The sequence below is a fragment of the Rhincodon typus genome, chromosome 6 (genome assembly GCF_021869965.1).
Source record: "Rhincodon typus isolate 14 chromosome 6, sRhiTyp1.1, whole genome shotgun sequence".
Classification (NCBI taxonomy): domain Eukaryota; kingdom Metazoa; phylum Chordata; class Chondrichthyes; order Orectolobiformes; family Rhincodontidae; genus Rhincodon; species Rhincodon typus.
This window is the reverse complement of record NC_063337.1, coordinates 50,274,457-50,297,915: the sequence shown is the minus strand read 5'-3', so window position 1 is coordinate 50,297,915 and position 23,459 is coordinate 50,274,457. Positions and strand designations below refer to the sequence as shown.

Here is a 23,459-nt window from a genome sequence, read left to right as displayed (position 1 = left end):
ACCTCCCACAAGAAAAGTTACTACATAAGCAAACTGACAAAAGAGAGTTCAGCATATTTCAAAGGCCTAGTTGGAAAGCAGCAGTTCTGACCAGTCAAGAGACTCCGTGAGGGAGTTCCAACTAACGTGGTGGAAAATTCATATTTGGCAGTGCAGTTGACTATCCAAGCTTTTGGAGCAGATGGAATTACTGTAGCGTTTTATTTTTCCAATCATTCTGGAGTTGAGCAGCCCCTGCATGATAGCATGATCGCATGATGGTTTTCTGCTGCCCTCTGGTGGCTCATTTCTGTTGATGTTCCATTACATTTTTTAAAATTGCAATTTATACACAGTGACAAAAACAACATTGGCAACAGAAAACTGTACACCTTGGAGAAAAGAATTAGGAACTTTTAACTTTGATACAAATTCAAAATTAAAATTCTGTGGCATTAAGATGCAAAAACTTTCCTTGAGTTAAGAATCAAACAACCACCCATCTCAAGCTGTCTTGTACCCAGAGACCTTAAATGTGTTCTTGATTCCTAAATCTGTATCTATCTTTCCTGGAACTCGGCACCTAAAACTCTCCAATCTCTGTCATGATAGCCACCTTTGTGTGTGGGTGCATCAAGCGGTGTGTGGCCTATCGGTACGCAAACACTAAGTGTCATTGTGTAATGAGGTTCTACCTGTCCCTGGTGTTGCGAAGGATGGGCCTTGGTGCTGTGCAACGCTCCAATTAGTTGGATTATTCTGCATTGTCCACACCTCGTGACAAAACTCTGCAAAAGAAGTCACCTTTGACCACGAGTCCATCAGGCAGTGACCAGCACGTAGCATCATCAAGACCCTGCAGCAAAAGGAAAGAGTGAATCCTTTCAGGTGGCTCCCTGAGCAGACTGTCAAAGGCATTTGGCAGAATGCCTCATCACCAGAACTTTATAACAAGCATCAAGATGTAACTTGACTGGTGGTAAGGGCAATGCCTTGAGATCCTTCATGTGTGCCCAGACTCTCTGCCTCACCGCACGCTGCCTTCAAAGTAACTGCGTGTGTGTGTGTGTGCGCGCGCGCGTGGTGGGGGGGGAGGGTGGCGGTGGTGATGGTGATGGTAGAGACTGTCACACGTCTCTTTCTGGATTGTGCTTTGCAAAGAAGATCTGGAAAGAGATGCAATGGTTTTTGGCGAGGTTCATCCTGAGCTGCTCTGTGACACAGGACTCTGTCCTCCACAGTCTGGTCCCTGGGATGTGCATCAAGATAAACATCGACTGCACCTAGAGGACCATCAACTCAGTGAATGACGCTCTTTGGTTTGCCCCACAATTGTTGGTCTTTGAGTGTAAAGAGTTGACCTTGATTGAGTGTGGCAGACTAGCACATTCCAAGGTCCAGGACTACATGCTGACGGACCCACTGAAGTCTGGGGCAGCTGCCACCGAGATGCAGTGGGCAAAGAGCTCCAAAGTCTTTCTGCCAAAGTATAATGAGGATCTGTTCAGTTCTCAGATCCCCACATTGCCTCAAAAAGGATGTAAATATTTTTCTTGCATGAGTTAAAAATGTCTTTGTTTTTGCAACTGCATGGCAGCTCTGTGGGATGTCCAATTCCAATCTGTCGTTCATGCTCTTTCTTCTCTGAAAAGATTGTACGGATTAAGACCTTTTGTCTTTTGTGCTTATGAATTTATTATGTTTAAAGAATCTCATTCAATAAAATATCTGCACGTTCCCCCCCAAAATCCAAACTGACTTGGAAAATGAATTATTATTTCTTCACTTCTGCTGGGTCAAAATCCTGGAACTAAGCTTCCAACTGCACAATGGGTGTACCTACACCAGAAGGACTCCTGCAGTTCAAGAAGGCATCTTACCACCACTTTCATAAAGGTAATTAGGAATGAACACTAAATTCTGACCTTACCAGTGAATGTTAACATTTTGCGAATGAATCTTAAAACATAATCTTGGTTCATCAAGGAATGGATCTTGATACATGGGAATAAAGATGACTGGAATAAGGGGGAGGTTAATTCGCTAAGAGCCAAAACAATTGATGCCCTGAATTTTCCGCATTCATAGTGAAGAGAAACCATCAAGAGACAAGAGCAAAACAAAAAGACACATTTTGCCAAGTATTTCACCACACCCTTTGACCTTGCCCTCTCTGACACTGAACAATCTGTGCTTAGTAAAGAATTTATCTTTATCCCTTTACATATCCACCTCAATGAACTTCAGGCACGACGTAATGCTAAACTCTTCTTCTGTCGTTTTTGCCTCCATCTTTGAACAGGAAACCTCTCCCCACCACACAGACGCTTTCACCCATCTCCAGTACTTCCTCTCCCTTTTACCGGCACTTGATCTATTGATTGAGAAATACCAAAATTACATTGGCCGGCTTCATTTCTCTGCTCCCCGCACTCATTCTAACCCGTCCCTGTCTGAACTTGCTGCCTTTCATTCCTTCAGGTCCAACTTTGAACTTGTGATCAAACCTGCCAATAAGGCTGGTGCAGTCGTCATTTGGCACGCTGACATCTACCTGGCAGAAGCTGAGCACCAACTCTCAGACACTTCCTCCCATTCCCTGTTAGATCATGATTCCACCACTGAATATCAGGCTGTAGTTTCCAGAATTGTCACAGACCTCATCTCTCCTGGAGATCATCCATTCACAGTTTCCCACCTCATATTCACCCAACTCTACACAACCTGCTTCTACCTCCTCCCCACAATCCACAAATAGGACTACCTTTGCAGACCCATTGTTTCAGTCTGTTTCTGCCCCACTGAACACATTTCTTCCTATATTGATTCTATTTTTTTCCCTATTTGGTCAGTTTCTTCCCACTTACATTCATGACTCGTCTGATACTTTACCTCAGTTCCTAACTTTCAGTTTTCTGTCTCCTCTTCCCCACGGATGTGCAAACTCTCTACACATCTACCTCTCGTCAAGATCATCTGAAGGCTCTCTGCTTCCTCCTTGGAGATAGGCCAGCACCAGTCTTCCTCCACCTACATCATTCTTCACCTGGCTAATTTGTTCTTATTTTCTCTAAATCGAAGGTGTAGTCAAGCTAGGCCTATCCTTTGTGAAGCATGTGGAACATTCCTTGTTCTAGTCCTACCTGGAACCCTTTCCACAACTCTTACTCCGATACACTGATGATGTCGTCAATGTTGCTTCCTGATCTTGTCTAGAATTGAAAAAATCAGTTAGTTTTCTTGCAATTTCAATCCTTCGCTTACCTTCACCTGGTCGATCTGACTTCTCTCCTCCTTCACTTCACTGTCTCTATTTCTTAAGATAGGTTGTCAACCAATATCCATTACAAGCCTACCAACTCCCACAGTTACCTCAACTACACCTCCTCACCCCTGCTTCCTGCAAGAATTCCATTCCATTCTCCCAGTTTCTCTGTCTCTATTGTATCTGTTCTGATACCACCTTCCACCAAACTCCCTCTGAATGACCTCCTTTTTTCCCCAATGAAGGATTTGCCCCACTGTGGCTGACAGGGCCTTCAGCTGTCTCCAAAACATCTCCTGCACTTCTGCCCTCATGCCTTCCCCTCCTCGCCCAAACAAAGATAGGGTTCCCCTCGTTGGTACTTTCCATCCCACTAGTCTCCACATTCAAAGGATCATCCTCCACCATTACTGCCAAATCCAGCAGGGTAGCACCACCAAACACATTTTACCTTTCCCTCCCTTGTATGCATTCTGCAGGGACCGTTTCCTTCATGACACCCTGGTCCACTCCTCCATCACTCCTGAATCTTCCTCACTCCCCCAAACCACCTTCCCACGCAATCACTGAAGGTGAAATATCTGCCCATTAACATCTTCCTTCCTCACCATCTAAGGCTCCAAACACACCTTCTGTATGAAGAAGCATTTCATTTATATTATTTTCAATCTAGACTACCGCATTTGCTACTCACAATGCAGTCTCCTATACATTGGTGAGACCAAACCAAAGCTAGGTGAAATAAAACAAGGAGCTGCAAATGGTGAAGATCTCAAACAAAAACAGAAATTGTTGGAGAAACTCAACAGATCTGGCAGCATCTGTAGAGAGAAAGCAGAGTTAATGTTTCAAGTCCAGTGACCCCTCTACAGACTAGGTGACCGTTTTGCAGAACACCTCCACTCTGTCCGTTGGAATGATCCCAAATTTTCAGTTGCTTCCCTTTTCAATAAACCGTCTTACCCTCAAGTGAACATTTTTGTCCTGAGTCTGCTGTGATGTTGCATCAAAGCACACCGCAAGCTCAAGGAACAACACCTCATTTTCCACTAAGGCACTTTACAGTCTTGAGGTGTCAGTATGGAATTTAATCATTTTCAGAAGCTGATTGCATGATGTCTGTTCTCTATTGTTCTTACATTCTCTCCCCTCCCCACCCCACAGCCTTATCTTGTCTGTGTCTTGTTTATTTTGCACTTAGTAGAGAGGACCCATTCTGTCCCTCTCACGTCTTTATTTACACCAATTTTACATTTTTTTTTAATTTCCCCATCATTAACAACCCCTTTATCTTTTGTACTGGGCCTCCTCCTCTGTCAAAAGTATTTAAATATATATTTCAGTTCTGAACAAGAGTCATACCAGACTCAAAATGTTAAATTTGTTTCTCTCTCCAGAGATTAGAGCAGATCTGCTGAGTCTCTCCAGCATTTTGTGTTTGTTTCCGATTGCCAGCATCTGCAGTATTTTACTTTCATTCAAGGCAAGACAGAGACTTGAATACCAACAAAGTTGTGGGAGAAAACATATTTTACACTCTGAGATAACAAGGTGTAGAGCTGGATGAACACAGCAGGCCAAGCAGCATCATAGGAGCAGGCCTGCTATGTTCATCCAGCTCTACACCTTGTTATCTCAGATTTTCCAGCATCTGCAATTCCTACTATCTCTGATACATATTTTACACTCTGTTGTTCAGATCTTCACATGGAAATATATCCACGTTAAACTGTAAATCATCACACAAGTACATTGACATCAAAAAACTTAATAAAACAGTCCTGACTTTGTCTCAAGAAAGTCCAAGCACAACAGAAACAGAAATTGCTGACGAAACTCAACAGGTCTGGCAACATCTGTGGGGAGAAAGCAGAGTTAACGTCTTGAATCCAGAGACTTCATTAGAACTCTTCACTGGACTCGAACGTTAACTCTGCTTTCTCCCCACAGAGGCTGCCAGACCTGCTGAGTTTCACAAGCAATTTCTGTTTTCGTTTCAGATCTCCAGGATCCACAGCTCTTTGTTTTATTTTGATGCAAAACAAAACTTTGCTGCCAGGTTTGCTCCTGCCTCAAAAGTGTCACTCGCTCACCAAATCTTTCATTCCTCATAGTCAAACTCATTCTTCACTAGGGAGAGAATAGGGTCTCTTAAAGATCAGCAAGGCCATCTATGTGTGGAACAGCCAGAGATGGGAAACATACTAAACTAGTATTTTACATCAGTTTTTACAGTGGAGAAGGATAGGGAAGATATAGAGTGTGGGGAAATAAAAGCGACATCTTAAAAAATGTCCATATTACACAGGAGGAGGTGCTAGACGTCTTAAAACACATAACAGTGGCTAAATCCCCGGTACCTGATCAGGTGTACCCTAGTACTCTGTGGGAAGCTGGGGAAGTGATTGTTGGATCCCTTGCTGAGATATTTGTCTCATTGATAGTCATTGGTGAGGTGCCAGAAGACTGGAGGTTAGCTAATGTGGTGCCACTATTTAAGAAAGGTGGTAAGGAAAAGCAAAGGAACTATAAACTGGTGAGCCTCTCATCGGTAATGGGCAAGCTGTTGGAGGGGATCCTGAAGGACAGGATTTATACACATTTGGAAGGGCAAGGACTGATTAGGGATAGTCAACATGGCTTTGTGCACAGGAAATTATGTCTCACTGACTTGATTGAGTTTTTTGAAGAAGTAATAAAGAGGCTTGATAAAAGCAAAGAACATGATCTATCAATTTCAGTAAGGCGTTCAATAAGATTCTGCATGGTAGACTGGTCACATGGAATACAGGGAGAAGTAGCCATTTGGATACAGAACTGGCTCAAAGGTGAGAGACAGAGGGTAGTGGCAGAGGATTGCTTTCAGACTGGAGGCCTGTGACCATCGGTGTGGCATAAAGATCAATGCTGGATTCACTGTTTTTTGTCATTTATATATAAGATTTGGGTGTGAACATAGGAAATATAGTTACTAAGTTTGCAGATGACACCAAAATTGGTGGTGTAGTGGACAGTGAAGACGGTTACCTCGGACTACAATGGGACCTTGATCAGATGGGCCAATGGGCTGAGGAGTGGCGGATGGCATTTAATTTAGATAAATGTGAGGTGCTGCATTTTGGAAAGGTTAACGGTAAGATCCTGGGCAGTGTTGCTAAACAAAGAGACTGTGGAGTGCGCTTCATAATTCCTTGAAAGTGGAGTTCCAAGTAGACAGGTTAGCGAAGGCATTTGGTATGCTTGCCATTATTGGTCAGTGCATTGAGTATAGGAGTTGGGAGGTCGTGTTGCGGCTATGCAGGACATTGATTAGGCCACTTCTGGAATAGTGCGTTCAATTCTGGTCTCCTTGCTGTAGGAAGGAGGTCGTGAGACTTGAAAAGGTTCAGAAAAGATTATACAAGGATGTTACCAGGATTGGAGGGTTTGAGCTATAGGGAGAGGCTGAATAGGCTGGGGCTATTTTCCTTGGAGTGTCAAAGGCTGAGAGGTGCCTCAGAGGCTTATAAAATCATGAGGGGCATGGATAGGGCAAATAGTGTTTTCCCCAGTGTGGGGGAGTCCAAAACTAGAGGGCACAGGTTTATAATGAGAGGGGAAAGATTTAAAAGGGACCTAGCAACTTTTTCACATAGAGGGTGCTGCGTGTATGGAATAGAGTTGGCAGTGGAAGTGGTGGAGTCTAGTACAATTACCACATTTAAAAGGCATCTAGCCGGATATATGTATAGGAAGGGTTTAGAGGGATATGGGCCAAATGGGACTAGATTAATTTAGCATAGCTGTTCTGCATGGATGAGTTGGTCAGAAGGGACTGTTTCTCTGCTTGTACAACTTTATGACTCTAATCCAGCCTCTCTCCACATTTCCTCACAGGGCAATTAGGGATGGGCAATAAATACTGCCTAGCCAGTGTCGCTTTCATCCCGTGAATGAATAAAGAATAAAGGAAACACATTTCCTCACAAACACATTCCTGAAGACAATCTCTCTCCATGTTGCTGCTGAAACTTAATCCCAGCCCTGAGATAACAAGGTGCAGAGCTGGATGAACACAGCAGGCCAAGCAGCATCAGAGGAGCAGGAAAGCTGACGTTTCGGGCCTAGAGCCCTAAGGCCAGGTTTTGCGACAGTGCTGTGAAACGGCGGCGCCAAACGTTTGGTTTGCGGCAGTTTTCGGCGGCCTGCGGCAGGGGTCTCGCGCAGTGTGGCCGGGTTAAAGTGCGGAGTTTTATTTCGCTCTTACAGAAGAGGGAGGCGTGTTATATGTTTGTTTGTTTCTCCCCACGCAAGGGGACGTTTCTGGTGGTGGAGCCGGCCTCCGGGCTCTCGGGCCCCCGGGCACCATGACTCTGGCTCCGAAGGAGCTGAGCAGTCTGATCGGCATCATCTGTGAGGAAGCGACCAGTAACACCTTCGAGGGCCTGTCCACCGCCTTCCACCACTACTTCGCCAAGCACGACCATTTCCGAGTCGGCTCCACGCTCGTCATGTTGCTGCAACAAGCCGACCTGCTGCCGAGCCCCCAGCAGCGGCTCACCGCCCTCTACCTGCTCTGGGAGATGTACCGTACCGAGCCGCTGGCCGCCAACCCCTTCGCCGCCGTCTTCGCCCATCTCCTTAACGCCGCCCCGGTGGCCGAGGAGCAGGAGAAGCAACTGCTGGGTAAGCCTGGGCTGGGAGACATGACCATCCCTCCTCCCCTTCCCCAAGCGGGATCAGTGACTCTCAGTCTCACGGTGGACTGAAAACATGTGTAGCCAGGGTTTTTTAATCTTTCCGTACCACCCCCTTTTTTAAAAAAAAATATAATTTGTCGCCTCTCACTCTCGCACCGGAGCACAGAAAATTCATTCTGAGTTTGCACTGTGGGCGGCGCTGCTCCCCAAAGGAGCAACAGATTGGTGTGAAATCTTTTTGAAGCTGTTGGGTATGAAACATTGTTAGATTTCCTGTCTCCACACCGCAATATTCAGTGTACCTTCAGAGGGAGTTCTGTATGTCAAACGTTTCGAAGGCTTTGCGAGATTGAATGAGGTGCTCTACACATGCACGTGGCCTTTAAAGTAACTTTTTTCCTCTGGAGCAGAGATAATAGGAACTACAGATGCTGGAGAATCCGAGACAACAAGGTGCAGAGCTGGATGAACACAGCAGGCCAAGTAGCATCATAGGAGCAGGAAGGCTGATGCTTTGGGTCTAGACCCTTCATCAGAAATGGGGGAGGGGAAGGGGGTTCTGAAATAAATAGGGAGGGAGGGGGAGGTGGATAGAGGAGAAGATAGGTGGAGAGGAAACAGACAGGTCAAAGAGGCGGGAATGGAGCTAGTAAAGGTGAGTGTAGGTGGGGAGTTAGGGAGGGGATAGGTCAATCCAGGGAGGACGGACAGGTCGAGGGGGCGGGATGAGGTTAGTAGGTAGGAGATGGGGGTGCGGCTTGAGGTGGGAGGAGGGGATAGGTGGGAGGAAGAACAGGTTAGGGAGGCGGGGACGAGCTGGGCTGGTTTTGGGATGCGGTAGGAGGAGGGGAGATTTTGAAGCTTGTGAAATCCACATTGATACCATTGAGCTGCAGGGTTCCCAAGCGGAATATGAGTTGCTGTTCCTGCAACCTTCGGGTGGCATCGTTGTGGCACTGCAGGAGGCCCAGGATGGACATGTCGTCTGAGGAATGGGAGGGGGAGTTAAAATGATTCGCGACTGGGAGGTGCAGTTGTTTATTGCGAACCGAACGTAGGTGTTCTGCAAAGCGGTTCCCGAGCCTCCGCTTGGTTTCCCCAATGTAGAGGAGGCCACCTCCTCCCACCCACCTTCCTGCAAAAATGCCATCCCCTATTCCCATTTCCTTCGCCTCCGCCACATCTGCTCCCAGGATGAGGCGTACCACTCCAGTACATCGCAGATGTCCTTGTTTTTCAAGGACCGCAACTTCCCCCCCTCCCTCAGTGGTCGAGAACGCCCTCGACCGTGTCTCCCGCATTTCCCGCAACTCATCCCTCGCACCCCGTCCCCGCAATAACAACCAAAAAAGAATCCCCCTCGTCCTCACGTACCACCCCACCAACCTTTGGATCGAACGCGTCATCCTCCGACACTTCCGCCATCTGCAATCCGACCCCACCACCAAAGACATTTTTCCCTCCCCACCCTTATCTGCTTTCCGGAGGGACCACTCTCTCCGTGACTCCCTTGTCCACTCCACACTCCCCTCCAGCCCCACCATGCCCGGCACTTTTCCCTTCAACCGCAGGAACTGTTATACCTGCCCCCATACCTCCTCCCTCACCCCCATCCTAGGCCCCAAGAAGACTTTCCACATCAAGCAGATGCTCCCCTGCACATCTGCCAATGTGGTATACTGCATCCGCTGTACCCGTTGTGGCCTCCTCTAGTAGGTAGGAGATGGGGGTGGGAGGAGGGGATAGGTGGGAGGAAGGACAGGTTAGGGAGGCGGGGACGAGCTGGGCTGGTTTGGGATGCGGTAGGGGGAGGGGAGATTTTGAAGCTTGTGAAGTCCACATTGATACCATTGGGCTGCAGGGTTCCCAAGCGGAATATGGGTTGCTGTTCCTGCATATGGGTAGCATCGTTGTGGCACTGCAGGAGGCCCAGGATGGACATGTCGTCTGAGGAATGGGAGGGGGAGTTGAAATGGTTTGCGATTGGGAGGTGCCTCTTTGACCTGTCTGTCTCCTCTCCGCCTATCTTCTCCTCTATCCATCTTCTATCCGCCTCCCCCTCTCTCCCTATTTATTTCAGAACCCCCTTCCCCTCCCCCATTTCTGAAGAAGGGTCTAGGCCCGAATCGTCAGCCTTCCTGCTCCTCTGATGCTGCTTGGCCTGCTGTGTTCATCCAGCTCTACGCCTTGCTACCCCTTATTATTAAGTTAACCTGCTTTACTCACCCAGCAACTTGTTCAAAAGCAGCAGCATCCCAAGAGCAAGCTGCTTGACTAATTTGCATTGCTTCTATGTTTGCCAAGATGGTAATGCTACGCAGACCAGAGTGACCAAGAAGAAAATTGTGTCACTAGAAGGTTCAAAATGGTACTTGGGACCAGATGAGTTGCATTCAAGCATATTGAAGGAAATGAGAGTGGCAGTTGGAGGGCAATGGTCGTAGTCTTTCAATCTTCCCCAGACTCAGGAACTGAAGAATTGCAGACATCACATCCATGTGCAGTAAAGGTTGTAAGTGTGAACCTAGCAATTACAGACCAGTCTTTGTAACTTCACTAAGGAAGTTTCTAGAAACAGTTATTCAGGATAGAATTAGTTATCACATGGTAAAATATGGCTTGATTGAGAAAAGTCAGCATGAATTTTTAAAGGGGTGACTGTTTAACTAACTTGCTGGAGGTTTTGTTTTGGAGCAATAACAGAGAGGGTCAATGCAGATAGTGCTTTGATGTGATGTATATGGCTTTTCAAAAGGCATTAGATACAGTGCCACACAACAAACTTGAGAAAAGTTATAGCTCTTGGAATAAAAGGGACAGTAACAACATGGATACAAAATTGGCTGAGTGACAGGAAACAGAAAAATGGCCAACATTTTCCAGACTGGAGAAGCATTTGTAATGCTGTTTTCTAGGAATTGGGATTGAGACACTTGGTTTTCTTGATAGAGTTGTAGAGGTCTACAGCATAGAAGTCCACACCACCCAGTCTGCACCAGACAAAAACAACCACCTAACTATTCTATTTATATTTTCCAGCACTTGCCTCATGGCCTAGTAAACCTTAGCATTGCGAGTGTGCATCTAAATATTGCTCATAAATTGAGAGTTTCTGCCTTGACCACCCTTACAGGCAGTGAGTTCCAGATTCTTGCCACCCTTTAAGTGGAGAAAAAAAAATCCTTCCATCTGCTCTAAACCTCCTGCCTCTCAACATAAATCTATACCCCTTAGTCATTCATCCCTTTACCAAGGGGAAATGTTCCTTCCTGCTTGTGCCCCTTATAAAATTACGCATCTCAATCATGTCCCCCACTCAGTCTACTCAGTCCAAGGAAAACAGTGTATCCAATCTCCCTTTGTAACTAAGACTCTCCAGCCCAGGCAACATCCTGGTACATCTCCTCTGCACTGCAGTCACATCCCTCCTATCGTGTGAATTCCTAACTCCACAAACACCTCTCTAGCTGTGGCCTAACCACTTTTTGTACAGATCCAACAATACTTTCCTCCTTTTTAAATTCTGTGCCTTGGCTAATTGAAGCAAGTATGCCACATGCCACTTACCTGTCCTGTTACCTTGAGGGACCAGTGGACATACACACCAGGGTCCCTCTGATCCTCTGTGCTTCCGAAGGTTCTTCCAATTTATCATGTTTTCCCTTGCCCTGTTTGTCCTGCTAAGTGCATTAACTCTCGCCTATTCAGATTTATAATGATCTAGATCTTGGTGTGCAGTTGACATTTTCTTGTAAACTGTGAGGAGGACAGTGAACAATTTCAAATTTTTGGTGGATTGGATGGATAGGTATCCGTAGAAATTTATTGCACAGTAGTGTGATGCCATACACTTTGATAATACATGGGCAGACAAAAAAAAATTAAATTCTAAATGGGGTGCAGGAACAGAGAAATCTGTGTGCACAGATCATTGAAGGTAAAGACTATTGTAGAGAGTAGTTGATTAAGCATTCTGTCTCCTAGGCTTTATTAAAAGTGGCATGGAGTACAAGAACAAGGGGATAGTGTACGACAGTTCATAGAATCATACTGTCCCTACAGTGTGGGAACCATTTGGCCCATCAGTCCACATCAACCCGCAGAAGAGGGGTCCCATCCAGACCACCTCCCTGCTCTGGCCCTGTAACCGTGCATTTCTCATGGCTAATCCACTTAACCTACACATCCCTGGACACTATTTGCAATTTATCATGGCTATTCTACCTAACCTGCACATCTTTGGACTGTAGGAGAAAACTGGAATACCCAGACACGCAGACGCAGGGAGAATGTGTAAACTCCATGCAGACAGTCGCTCCAGGGTGGGATTGAATCTGCGTCCCTGGCACTGTGAGGTCTCCGTGTAAACTACTGAGCCACAGTGCTGCTGCTAAGTTAGTCCATAGAATCCATAGTCCATAGAATCCCTACAGTGTGGAAACAGACCCTTCGGACCAATAAGTCCACACCGATCCTCAGAACATCCCACCCAAACCCACCTAATCTACACATCACTGAACACTATGGGCAATTTAGCATGGCCAATCCACCGAGCCTGCACATCTTTGGACTGAGAGAGGAAGCCAGAACTCCCGAAAGAAACCCACATAGACGCAGGGAGAATGTGTAAACTCCACGCAGACAGTTGCCTGAGGGAGAATTGAACCCGGGCTCCTGGCACTGTGAGGCAGCAGTGCTAACCACTGAGCCACCGTGTTAGATCTTAAGCGTATTGTGTACAGTTCTGGATGCCACGCCATTGGGAAGAATGTGAACAAATTGGAGGAAGTGCAAAAGAGATTTACAGGAATGGTTCTAGGGATGAGACATCACAGTTGTGAGAATAAATTGGAGTGGTCTGGACTGTTTTCTTTTTTCGGGAGGCAATGGTGGTAAGAAAGCAAGCTAAGAGGGGACCTGAGAATTTCACAATCATGAAAAGTCTGGATAGAATATATAAAAGGGACAATTTCCCCATTGACAATAGGATCAAGAACAAGATGGCACAGATTTACAAAGGAAAAAAATGTGATGGGGGGGAAATCTTTCACCTAGGTCTGGAATGCACAACTTGGAAGTGTGTAGAGACAGTCAGTTGAGGCATTCAAAAGGGCGTTATATCATTTAAATAGAAATAATGTGCAAGGTAGAAGCAAATGCAAGAAAATAGCATTAAATCCTTCAGGAAAGTTATTGCATGCATGATGGGCTGGATGGCCTCCTTCGGTATTGTAACAATTCAATGATTCTGTGATGTAATGATGGAGAAATGCACATGACTCATTTTTCTAAATTATCAACGTTAAATTGCGATATTCTGTTTCTTGACACACATTTTCCTGAGAGGAGCCCGTAGAAAATTAGATCTCTTACAGATATACAAAAACTATATTTCACCAATATATTTCTCAACATATACACAATTTTGAAAGTTTTTTTTACAGTACTGTTTAGACTTTTCATGTTTTCTAACTAATGTTTCATTTATTTATCGTGATTAAAAACTTAAACTCCATGCTGAACTTTTTTTTTCCCTAATTTGACAGGATTCTTGCCGCCAATTACTCCACCTGAGAAGTTTTTTCTTTCTCAGTTGATGTTGGCTCCTCCAAGAGAGCTGTTTAAGAAAACTCCTCGTCAGATTGCATGTATGGACGTAGGTAACATGCCTCAGTCCGTAGATATTAGTGGTCTGCAGTTGGCCTTGGCTGGTGAGTAAGATTGATGTACACACTCCAAAAAAAAATTTGGTGAAGTTCAGCCAAGGATCCTGTAGAACTAAATGAAAACCGAAAGAACTGCAGATGCTGTAAATCAGGAACAAAAACTGAAGTTGCTGGAAAACCTCAGCAGGTCTGGCAGCATCTGTGAGGAAGAAAATCAGAGTTAACATTTTGGGTCCAGTGACCCTTCCTCAGAACACCGGACCTGAAACGTTAACTGTGAATTTTTTCTTCACAGATGCTGCCAGACCTGCTGAGCTTTTCCAGCAACATCTGCTTTTGTTCCTGTAGAACTAATTTTGTCGAGTTTGTGCACACTTTCTACAGCTGGCAAAATGCAGAATTCAGTTAGATGGTATAGCTATTGCAGCAAAATAGTTATTCTGTTTCAGAACAGAAGCTGTAATTACTATTTGTGTTTGATCAAAGTTTGGGATGTGACAGCATTTCACGCAAACAAACCACTGTACCTCAAACTGGTATTATATATAAAATACTTGCAACTGTTTAGTTTTTCAGAAGGATCTGGCAGGTTGAGGCTGATAAACAGAACAGACTAGTCTTGATCTTGTATTTAAATGTTAAGGACAATGGTAGAAAATATTTCAACCATCAAGCAACTGGGAAATTTTAAGAAGTTTCAGGGTTTGGTAAAGAGATTCCCAGTACACTATTAAGAATAAGTCACATGTTTAAAGGCTGACAAGCAGGCATCAGAATATTTTTCAAAGGCTTTTTGTGAGGCATTCTCAAAGGTTACATTTTGCTTGGTATTCAATCTTTTGGGGGTTTTCTTCTTTCAACAAATAAGATGGCACAAGTACCAAGGATTATGTGCATTTGTATTATTAAAACTTTTAATTTGGAATCTATAAATAAGATATCCTTGTTAATTTATGATAAATAAATATCCTATATTTTGTTTCCAAAATGGGATCATTACATATTGCAATCAGCCTTGTTATACAGAATATCCACTCTTTGTTCCAGAATAGTCAGTTGATCTTTTGTGGAAACAATAATCAGAAGTACCCTTGGTTGGGGTCAGCAATATTTTTCTTTTAAGGGCCTCTTAAAGGATTATAGAGTTAAACCACAAGGCAGCTAAAGGCATGGTTAGCAAGCATTCATAACAAGCCAAAATTGGAGAAATGCAAAGAATTAAAGAACAGCAGTTGGTTTCATAGCTTGGGCAAAATGGATTTGAATACAAGATTTATAATTTTGTCTCCCAGTCTGGCAAATTTAATGTATGACATAAGCACAGAGATGAAACAGGGTGGTGTGAGTAGTTTAGGATGTGCTGTTCAGAGTTCACCCTGACCATTTGCATCTGGTTCTCCCCGTTGCACTCGCACACAGTCTGGAAATCGTTTGGGGGAGAAATCTGCTGAATTGATGCGATTGTGTAAATCCGTATAAAAGGTTCATCTGCTGAAGGATTCACCTGGATGTGAAACATCATATCTAGTCTTTCTTTTTCCTATACTGATGCTAACTGATCCCCTGTGGGTATAAGTATTAGAATACTTGTCAATGATACAAGAAATCTATTACATTTGGGAAAGATATCTTTTTTCAGAAGATAGTACACAAGTTTGTAAGTAGTTCCCTTGAGATTACCCTGAGACAATTATGAACTTTGTAGAATGCATCATTTGAGTATGCTCTTCCAAATTGCTGGGCATACAATGGATGTTTGTGAATGAGGTTTGAGTTTTTGAAGCAGTACGAGGCAACATGTAATGTCATTTTTCAGTTATTTCCTCCAGATCAGCTAAATCTTATATATTATGAAGATACTGTTCTTTTGATTCTCCCTTTTGTGCTAGTGAAATGAACAGTAGTAGGGATTCTGAAGGAGAAAAATATACTTTTTGCCCTTTACTATCTGGATATATACACCAGTGAACACCTTCAGGGTAATCAGCAAACCTGCCTCTGTGATAGGAAGTCAGGTAGGTAACAGCAGCATGAAGGGAGTCAACCTTTAGTTTATCTGCAACTGTCCTTTATATATGGAGTTGATTTTATATACTTGTACACTCTATGTGTAATCTTTTATTTATTCTGCAGAGCGCCAGTCTGAACTGCCAACTCAAAGCAAAGCCAGTTTTCCAAGCATACTCCCTGATCCTGATCCTGACTCTTCCAACTCCGGATTTGACAGTTCTGTCGCTACTCAGATCATAGAGGCTTTAGTGAGTGGGCCAAGACCACCAATAGAAAGTAAGTAGTTTCAAATTGATGTTGAAGATGTTAACAAAAAATTTTTTTCTGAAGAAGGGTCTCGACCCGAAACGTCAGCTTTCCTGCTCCTCTGATGCTGCTTGGCCTGCTGTGTTCATCCAGCTCTACACCTTGTTATCTCAGATTCTCCAGCGTCGGCAGTTCCTACTATCTATCTAAACTGAAGAATACACTGTTTTAAAGCAATGTAAGAAGAGAGCACTTGATGAAATGCAGAAGTCAGGTATAATTGTGTTATAGTATCTATTGTTTTCAAACAGAATAGAGAATAAAAATAGGGGGATTTTGCTAGAATAACACAAGACATTAGTCAGACCGTGCGTAGAACATTGTAAATGGTTTTGGTCCCCTTATGTGAGGAAAGTTATACTGTCTTTGGAGGCAGTCCAGAGAAGGTTCACAAGTTTAATCCAGGGTATGGAAGGGAGGTTGAGTAGCTTAGGTCTGTACTCATTGGAGTTTAGAAGAATGAGCAATGGCCGTTTTGACGCATACAAGATACTTAGGACTGGACAGGGTAGATGTGGAGAGGTTATTTCTTCTTGTGGGAGAGTCTAGGACCAGAGAACGTAAACTGGTGTTGATACCAAACTAGTATGGTGTCATCCATTTAAGACAGAGATGAAGAGGAATTTCTTCTGATGGTATTGAATGTATGGGGGTTTTTTTACAGCAAAGGGTTGTAGGGGTTGATGGTTAAGTATATTCAAGGCTGTAACAAACATTTTTAGTAAGCAATTCACAGTTATGGGGGAAAAGACAGGAAAGTGGAGTTGAGCGTTATCAAATCAGTCACGATTCATTGAATGATGGAACAGATTCGATGGATTGAATTACCGACTTCAGCTCCTACATCTTACGGTCTTATTTGAGGTTTGTAGAAAAGTTAACACATTTTGGTGCTTGGTTGCTGTATAAGTATGGTTGCTGTATAAGTATAGTTGCTGTGAATTTCTTCATCTTAAAACATGGGGTCAATTTTTTTTACCTTGACCAAAGATACAAAAATATATCCATCTAGCGTTTCTACATTTTGCTACAAAATACTGAGTATCATAAAGCCAAAGCAATTATTTGACTTCCCAGTATATTTTTCCTGTCCATTCCTCTCTAGAAAGCTGAATAGTTAATCATTTTCTTTTTATCACATTAAGGTCATTTTCGACCAGAGTTCATTCGGCCTGCTCCTCCACTTCATGTGTGTGAGGATGAACTAGCTTGGCTGAACCCAACAGAACCTGACCATACAATCCAGTGGGATAAAAGCATGTGTGTTAAAAACAGCACTGGGGTGGAAATCAAACGCATCATGGCAAAGGCTTTCAAGAGTCCCTTATCTGCACAGCAGCAAACACAGGTAATTGCAAATAAGTATTCACTCTAAACCACTGATTCATTTGGAATATTGCTGAGTTGCATCAAAAACGTTTAACGTTATGGAAATGCACCTATCCTGTTTATCACTGTGTCAGCTTTTGAAACTAAAAAAGAATGCTGTGCTTGATGATCAATAAATATGATAATAAATGAGAGAAAGACAGGGTGATTGAAATGGTGGATTTTAACTTTCACATAGATTGATAAAAGAGAATTGGCTTCTGTCACAAAGGTAACAAATATCAGTGTTCAGGATAGTTTGAGCAATAATATAACTTAAAGCCAATAAGGGACAGCTCATAGAAAAGCAAAATCTGCACAATTGAAATCCTAAAATAAAAATAAGAAGTCATGGAGAAATGCAGCAGGTTTTGACGGCGTGTATAGGGTGGGGTGGGGGTGGTGGTGGTGGTGGTGGAGTGGGAGAGGGACAAAGATAATGTTTCGATTCTGATATGACTTCTTCAGAGGGCAAGTCATTGGAATTTGTAATGAGATAGATTTACTTAACAGCATAACTGTGAGAGAAAATTTAACTACAAATGGTTATAAATATAGTCAAGGTTAACATTGTGTACCTTATTTTAATCAACCTGTTCAGATGTTTTACGACACTTATGGTGACACTTATGGTGTAAGTGAGGATTAAACCCAGGCCTCCTGGCTCAGAGGTAGGGGCACTACCACTGTGCCACAAGGACCCTAAGGTTAGCATTCTGATATTTTCTAATTGACCTGCTATGAGATGTTGTGATGCACCTCGGATGTTATGACACACCTCTGGAGCAGGACTTAAACCTGGGCCTCTTGGTTCAGAGGAAGAGACATTACCACTGCGCCACAAGAGCCCTCGAGGTTAACATTCTGTCTTGTTAGAAGCAATGCAGACTCTTTGAAAACTGATAATGGTGATATTAAAAATAAAGATAGGCACACATTGAATAATTACTTTGTTTCAATATATGCGGTAGAAGAGGAGAATAAAATGCACACATCCCAAGGAAACTTATGTTAAATCAGGTTTGGGAATGAAGCAAAATTAACATAATTAAAATAGCGATAATGAGGAAAATAATGGCACTAATGAGGGACAGATCCTATGGATCAGTATTTTAAAGGAAGTAGAAAAGAACTTTGCACATGTCCTGACTATAATCTTCCAAAGTTCTCCCAATTTGGGAACCATTCCAGTTAAATTGGAAAATTTCATCCTAGTCTATATGAGAAAGGTTAGTGAGAGAAGGTGAGAAGTGAGAAGGCAAGAGACAGTGGTGCGGTGGTAATGTAACAGGACTAGCAATCCAGAACCTCAGGTCAATGTACCGTAGACCTGGATTTGAATAAAACTATAGAATAAATGGCTAGCCTAATGGCTTTGTAATTGTTGTAAAAACCCAACCAGTCCTCTAATTTTCTCTGGGGAAAGAAATATACTGTCCCTGGCCTGGCCTGGATGTGATTCCACTTCCTGCGAATGGTTAAAGAAACCAAGGATTTGTAAACCAGTTAGCTGAACGTTGCTGTTGCGGTTTGTTACTGACAGTTGACAGACCATTTTAGATTGACTAAATAGGTTGAAAATTTTCAGCAGATCAGTGACAGTCAGCATGGATTTGACTAAACTGACAACTTTTTAAGAAAGAAATGGCTAAACTACTGAACAGATCAATGTCTGTGGTTGTTACCTATATGGACTTACAGAAGGCACTTGATAAAGTCCCTGATAAACTTAGATAAAATCAAAGTCCATAGAAGTAAAAGCAAATTATTGAACTAGTAAGAAAATAGCTGAATGATTGGAGACTTGAGATTCTGAGCATGTACTTTAATTGGTAGACTGTGACGAGTGGTATCGCCTAAGAATGTGATGAGGCCTCAATGGTTTGCCATTGTTATTAAAAGCTTGAATGATGGGAGAAACCTATCTATTCCAGTTTACAGATGATTCAAAAATGGAATTATTTATTAGTCTTGTAGATGGAAGCAGAATTGCAAAGAGATATTAATAGTTTTAAGTTTTGGATTTCATTATAGTCAAATATGAAGTCAACCACTTTGGACCTAAAACTGATACTAACAGGCTTCTTCTTAAATGATGAAAAACTAGAAGCAGTGGATATCTGAAGAAACTTGGTTTGGGGATCTATGATTTTTAAAAGGACTACAGATTTTTAAAACATTGTGGTCAAATACTGAAAATAATTTTAAAAATAGTCAATACAATGCTGGTTTCTACCTAGCTAATAAAAGTGGGTAGTCATTATGCTAGAGCTATACAAAGCCTGAATTTGACCACACCTGGTATACTGTGTCCAGTTCTGAACACGCATCTTAGGATCTTGGAGGGAATATAGTATAAATTTACCAAAGTAATACCTTGACTCCTAGTGTTAAATAATAACAAAGAGATTACAAAGAGTCACTTGAACTTAAAATGTTAACTTCGTTTCTCTCTCCACAGATGCTGCCATACTTGCTGAGTTACTCCAGCACTTTGTTTTTATCTTATATCTCCAGCATGTGCAGTACTTTGCCTTTATTACCAAAACTAAGTTTGTATTCCTTAGCATTTAGAAGATTAAGGAATGATTTGATCAAAATTTGAGTTAATAGGCAGATAGATAAATAGAAACAACTCCTGCTGTTTTTGGAATCCGATGATATAGCCTAAAGATTAGAGTCAGGGCTTTTGGGAGTGAAGTTGAAAATATCTTGTTATGTTCTGTGCTGAGGAATCATGATGCAATATGCCTAGAAGTTGGACAGTAAATTTATTTACTGAAAGTGAACATTTCAGTAAAGGAACAAAAGGATCCTGATGTAAAGCTGACAGTAAAAGTAGAAAAGACATAATAAACCCAATGGAATCCTTGCTGTTTGAACCTAAAGGTATAGAATATAAGAGCAAAGAGGGTACTTTATAAATGGTGCTGAGAAAAGTGAGAGGTGGCTGATAATTATGCAAAGGTAAATAGATTATGAGAGGGTAACAAAAAAACATTTTAAAATTTATGTATTCTGTTTCAGCAGTTTAAAAGGGGATTATTTCCTTGAAAAGGGGGAATATTATACTGGAAAGTGAGCAGAGATTGGACTTTGCAGCTTAAACACTAACACCTTGACAATCTCGATGGACTGAATGGCTTATGAAGGTCTATGTTTACATAATGCTGATTTGTGAAATAAGGGATGCGTGGAAGTTGAGAAGAATATTATTTTGACTTAGACTACACTAATTTGATCAATTTCTGTTCATTATTGCATTGATCTGAATAAAAACATGAATTTGTAAAGCACATTTCATTGTAGGATATCATTTCAGTGTGCTTCACAAGATTATTTTGATACAAAATCTGACATCAATCCACATAAAGAGATAATTGGGCAGATGATGTCTTGGCTGGATGGATGGATATCAAAGATAGGGCCATGCTAGCATTAGAAAAACGCAGATCTTGGAGGTTTGTAGGGCTAGAAGAAGCTGCAGTGATATTGGGATGGGGAAGGTAAGGAATTACAGCAGTGAAGTTATTGCCAAGGTATTCATACATATACTATAATGCATACACTGTAAAGATTATGTAGCGTGTGCTCATTGTTCTTTCTGTTAAGGCAATGGGTTTTCTAACAGGTGTAGTTTCCCATCTCAAGATTTTGCGTAAACCTTTTTATAAAGCTTAACTGCTTTCAGAGTTGCTTGCTGCAGATTTGTTGAGAGACAATCCAAGGCTTACTTTGAGGACAACATTATATGGGAAAAATGTAGTAGTGGAGGGAAAATTAACATTTGTTCAGATTCATGAATGTTAGAATTATTTACAATATATTGTTCCAGGAGTAAAAGTCATCTTCACAACAATTCTGTTTGATTTTATGTTAATTCTCTAAGTACATGTGTAATGCTCAAAATAACAATTTAACCCTCCAGTAGTAATTACTGGGCAATCATCTGATGATGTGTCTGAAAATTGACACACATCTGTGTTGTACCTGAGTAACATTGAGTTTTTACTTTTATTTTCTTCATGGTAGCTCCTTGGTGAATTAGAAAAAGATCCAAAGCTAGTTTACCACATTGGTCTGACTCCTGTCAAGCTGCCTGATCTGGTAGAAAATAATCCTTTGGTTGCCATAGAGATGTTACTGAAGCTAATGCAGTCGAGCCAGATTACAGAATATTTTTCTGTACTTGTGAATATGGATATGTCCCTTCATTCCATGGAAGTTGTAAATAGGTGAGTTGTATATTTTTTTTCCCCCACCAATTTATTTGATTTGTCATCTATATCCGCTGCTATCCTGACTATATTCCATATAAATGGTAGTGGTACCTTTCCGCAGCCTTCCTGCTTCCCGTGCGAACCTGGAAAGTGTGTTAACAGGTGCTATCCACTGCAATACTCTGTTATCCAATTAGCTGTGCCCAATTGTTCTGTCTTCAGTTGACAGCCAGTAAGGAGTCACTTTACAATTTACATTTGATTATATTAAATGAGTAATGCATCAAAATGTAACCTTTTCACATTTGGCAGTTTAGTGAAAGCTCATTTATTTTCATACTAGATGCTTTGTTCTCATGTCTTTTGAATATTTTGGATTTTTTTTTCCTTTCTCTGATACTATAGAAATGACTTGTTGCAGAGTATAAGTCCATGGACCCAAGACCTTCCTGTAACTCACCAGAGTAGCGGCTATTTTGTGTGTGCCTTAGCAATCTGTTCAGTTGCAGAGAAAATAATAGTTGAATAGTATTCTTTCCTCACCTGATAACTAACTGCACAGATTTGTTTCCAGTAGGGGTCACTAGGTAGCATTTTAGAAATGTTCTTTAAATGAATATTGACCTAGTCTTTTTATATTGTTCAAGCTTCTGGTTTTGTGATTTGTTGCTACTTTTGGCTTTTTTTTTCAGGTTAACCACTGCTGTTGATCTTCCTCCAGAATTTATTCACCTCTATATTTCAAATTGTATCTCTACTTGTGAACAGATTAAAGATAAGTACATGCAGGTAATTATGTTGCTTGTGGATAGTTGAATTGATAAATCTTTTCTGTACAAGCAAAATTATATGCTACCATCCAAATTATAAATATATTCTAGGCATAATTTGAAAATTTCAAGTTTTGATATGTATGGACCACCTACATTTGCAAATTCCCAAAAGTGCGTTGGGAGGGAAGAAGAATACAGTGCTAATTATTTACCTTTTTTTTCCCTTTTCCAAATAGTGTGCCAGACAAGTAAGCTGGTGCTCAACTTTGCTAGCATTTTATTAAGCCATGAACTCCAGATTCTATAGAATATTTTGGTAGGAATCAAGATTGCATTTTTCTGTCTCACTCTGGCCGTCAAAATATCCTATATACATTTTCATTTCCTTTCTGTGTTTTCTTGTTTGATGGTCGTCACCTTGTTCCAATAGGAGAGGCAACTTTTTTGATATGAGTTCTTGACACATTGTTTCTCCAACTCTTAGGCAGTGTTCACTCTATTTTACATTGTAATGGCATAAAAGGACCAAGTACTTGTAGCTCCAAGAGAGATCTTTATGGTGCCAATTCTCTACTTCGATAATGTTTGACTCAGCAGCAGAACTAACTGTGTGCATGTCTTGCCTTGTAGTTTTATCTCCTATAATTGCATTGTGGAGGGAAAGATAATAGATGTGGCAGAAGGTATGGAATCAATACTACTGTGAGCTATCAGACCATAAGATATACGAGGAGAAGTAGGCCATTCAGTGAGATCATTGCTGATCTGATAATCCTCAACTCCACTTACATGCCTTTTCCCCGCAACCCTTGATTCCTTTACTGATTTTAAAAAAAAATCTGTATACCTCAAACTTAGCAACGAAGGTTTATACGTGTTGAGCAGGGCGTGACTTATGTCAGAATCTATATCCATTCCAAATAGTGACTTCAATTGTTCATGCTCTTCCTGCCTTCACCAGCCCCCTCTCTATTTATTTCTAAGCTCCCCTCCCCCTCCCCATTTCTGAAGAAGGGTCCCAACCCGAAATGTCAGCTTTCCTGTTCCTCTGATGCTGCCAGGCCTGCTGCGTTCCTCCAGCTTGAGTCAGTGATGTTAAAATCGAATCAAAGATAGTAGGAACTGCAGATGCTGGAGAATCCGAGACAACAAGGTGCAGGGCTGGATGAACACAGCAGGCCAAGCAGCATCAT

At 42.1% G+C, this 23,459-nt stretch overlaps 2 protein-coding genes across 2 annotated transcripts in view; one reads left to right on the top strand and one right to left on the bottom strand.

Moving 5' to 3' along the window:
- Window positions 1-7,378, bottom strand: part of LOC125483311 (TBC1 domain family member 8B-like) — a 72,067-nt gene extending 64,689 nt beyond the window's left edge. Inside the window, exons 1-3 of the mRNA XM_048597982.1 lie at window positions 7,211-7,378; window positions 3,123-3,191; window positions 675-835 (exon numbers count right to left, since the gene is read on the bottom strand). Coding sequence (XP_048453939.1) covers window positions 675-835; window positions 3,123-3,191; window positions 7,211-7,317 — 337 coding nt within the window. The 5' untranslated portion in view covers window positions 7,318-7,378. The remainder of the gene's footprint in view (window positions 1-674; window positions 836-3,122; window positions 3,192-7,210) is intronic.
- Window positions 7,379-7,380: 2 nt separating this feature from the next.
- Window positions 7,381-23,459, top strand: part of cnot11 (CCR4-NOT transcription complex, subunit 11) — an 18,419-nt gene continuing 2,340 nt past the window's right edge. The window contains exons 1-6 of the mRNA XM_020528283.2: window positions 7,381-7,909; window positions 13,470-13,634; window positions 15,723-15,875; window positions 17,051-17,253; window positions 21,306-21,508; window positions 22,186-22,282. Of these exons, the coding sequence (XP_020383872.1) occupies window positions 7,591-7,909; window positions 13,470-13,634; window positions 15,723-15,875; window positions 17,051-17,253; window positions 21,306-21,508; window positions 22,186-22,282 (1,140 nt within the window). The 5' untranslated portion in view covers window positions 7,381-7,590. The remainder of the gene's footprint in view (window positions 7,910-13,469; window positions 13,635-15,722; window positions 15,876-17,050; window positions 17,254-21,305; window positions 21,509-22,185; window positions 22,283-23,459) is intronic.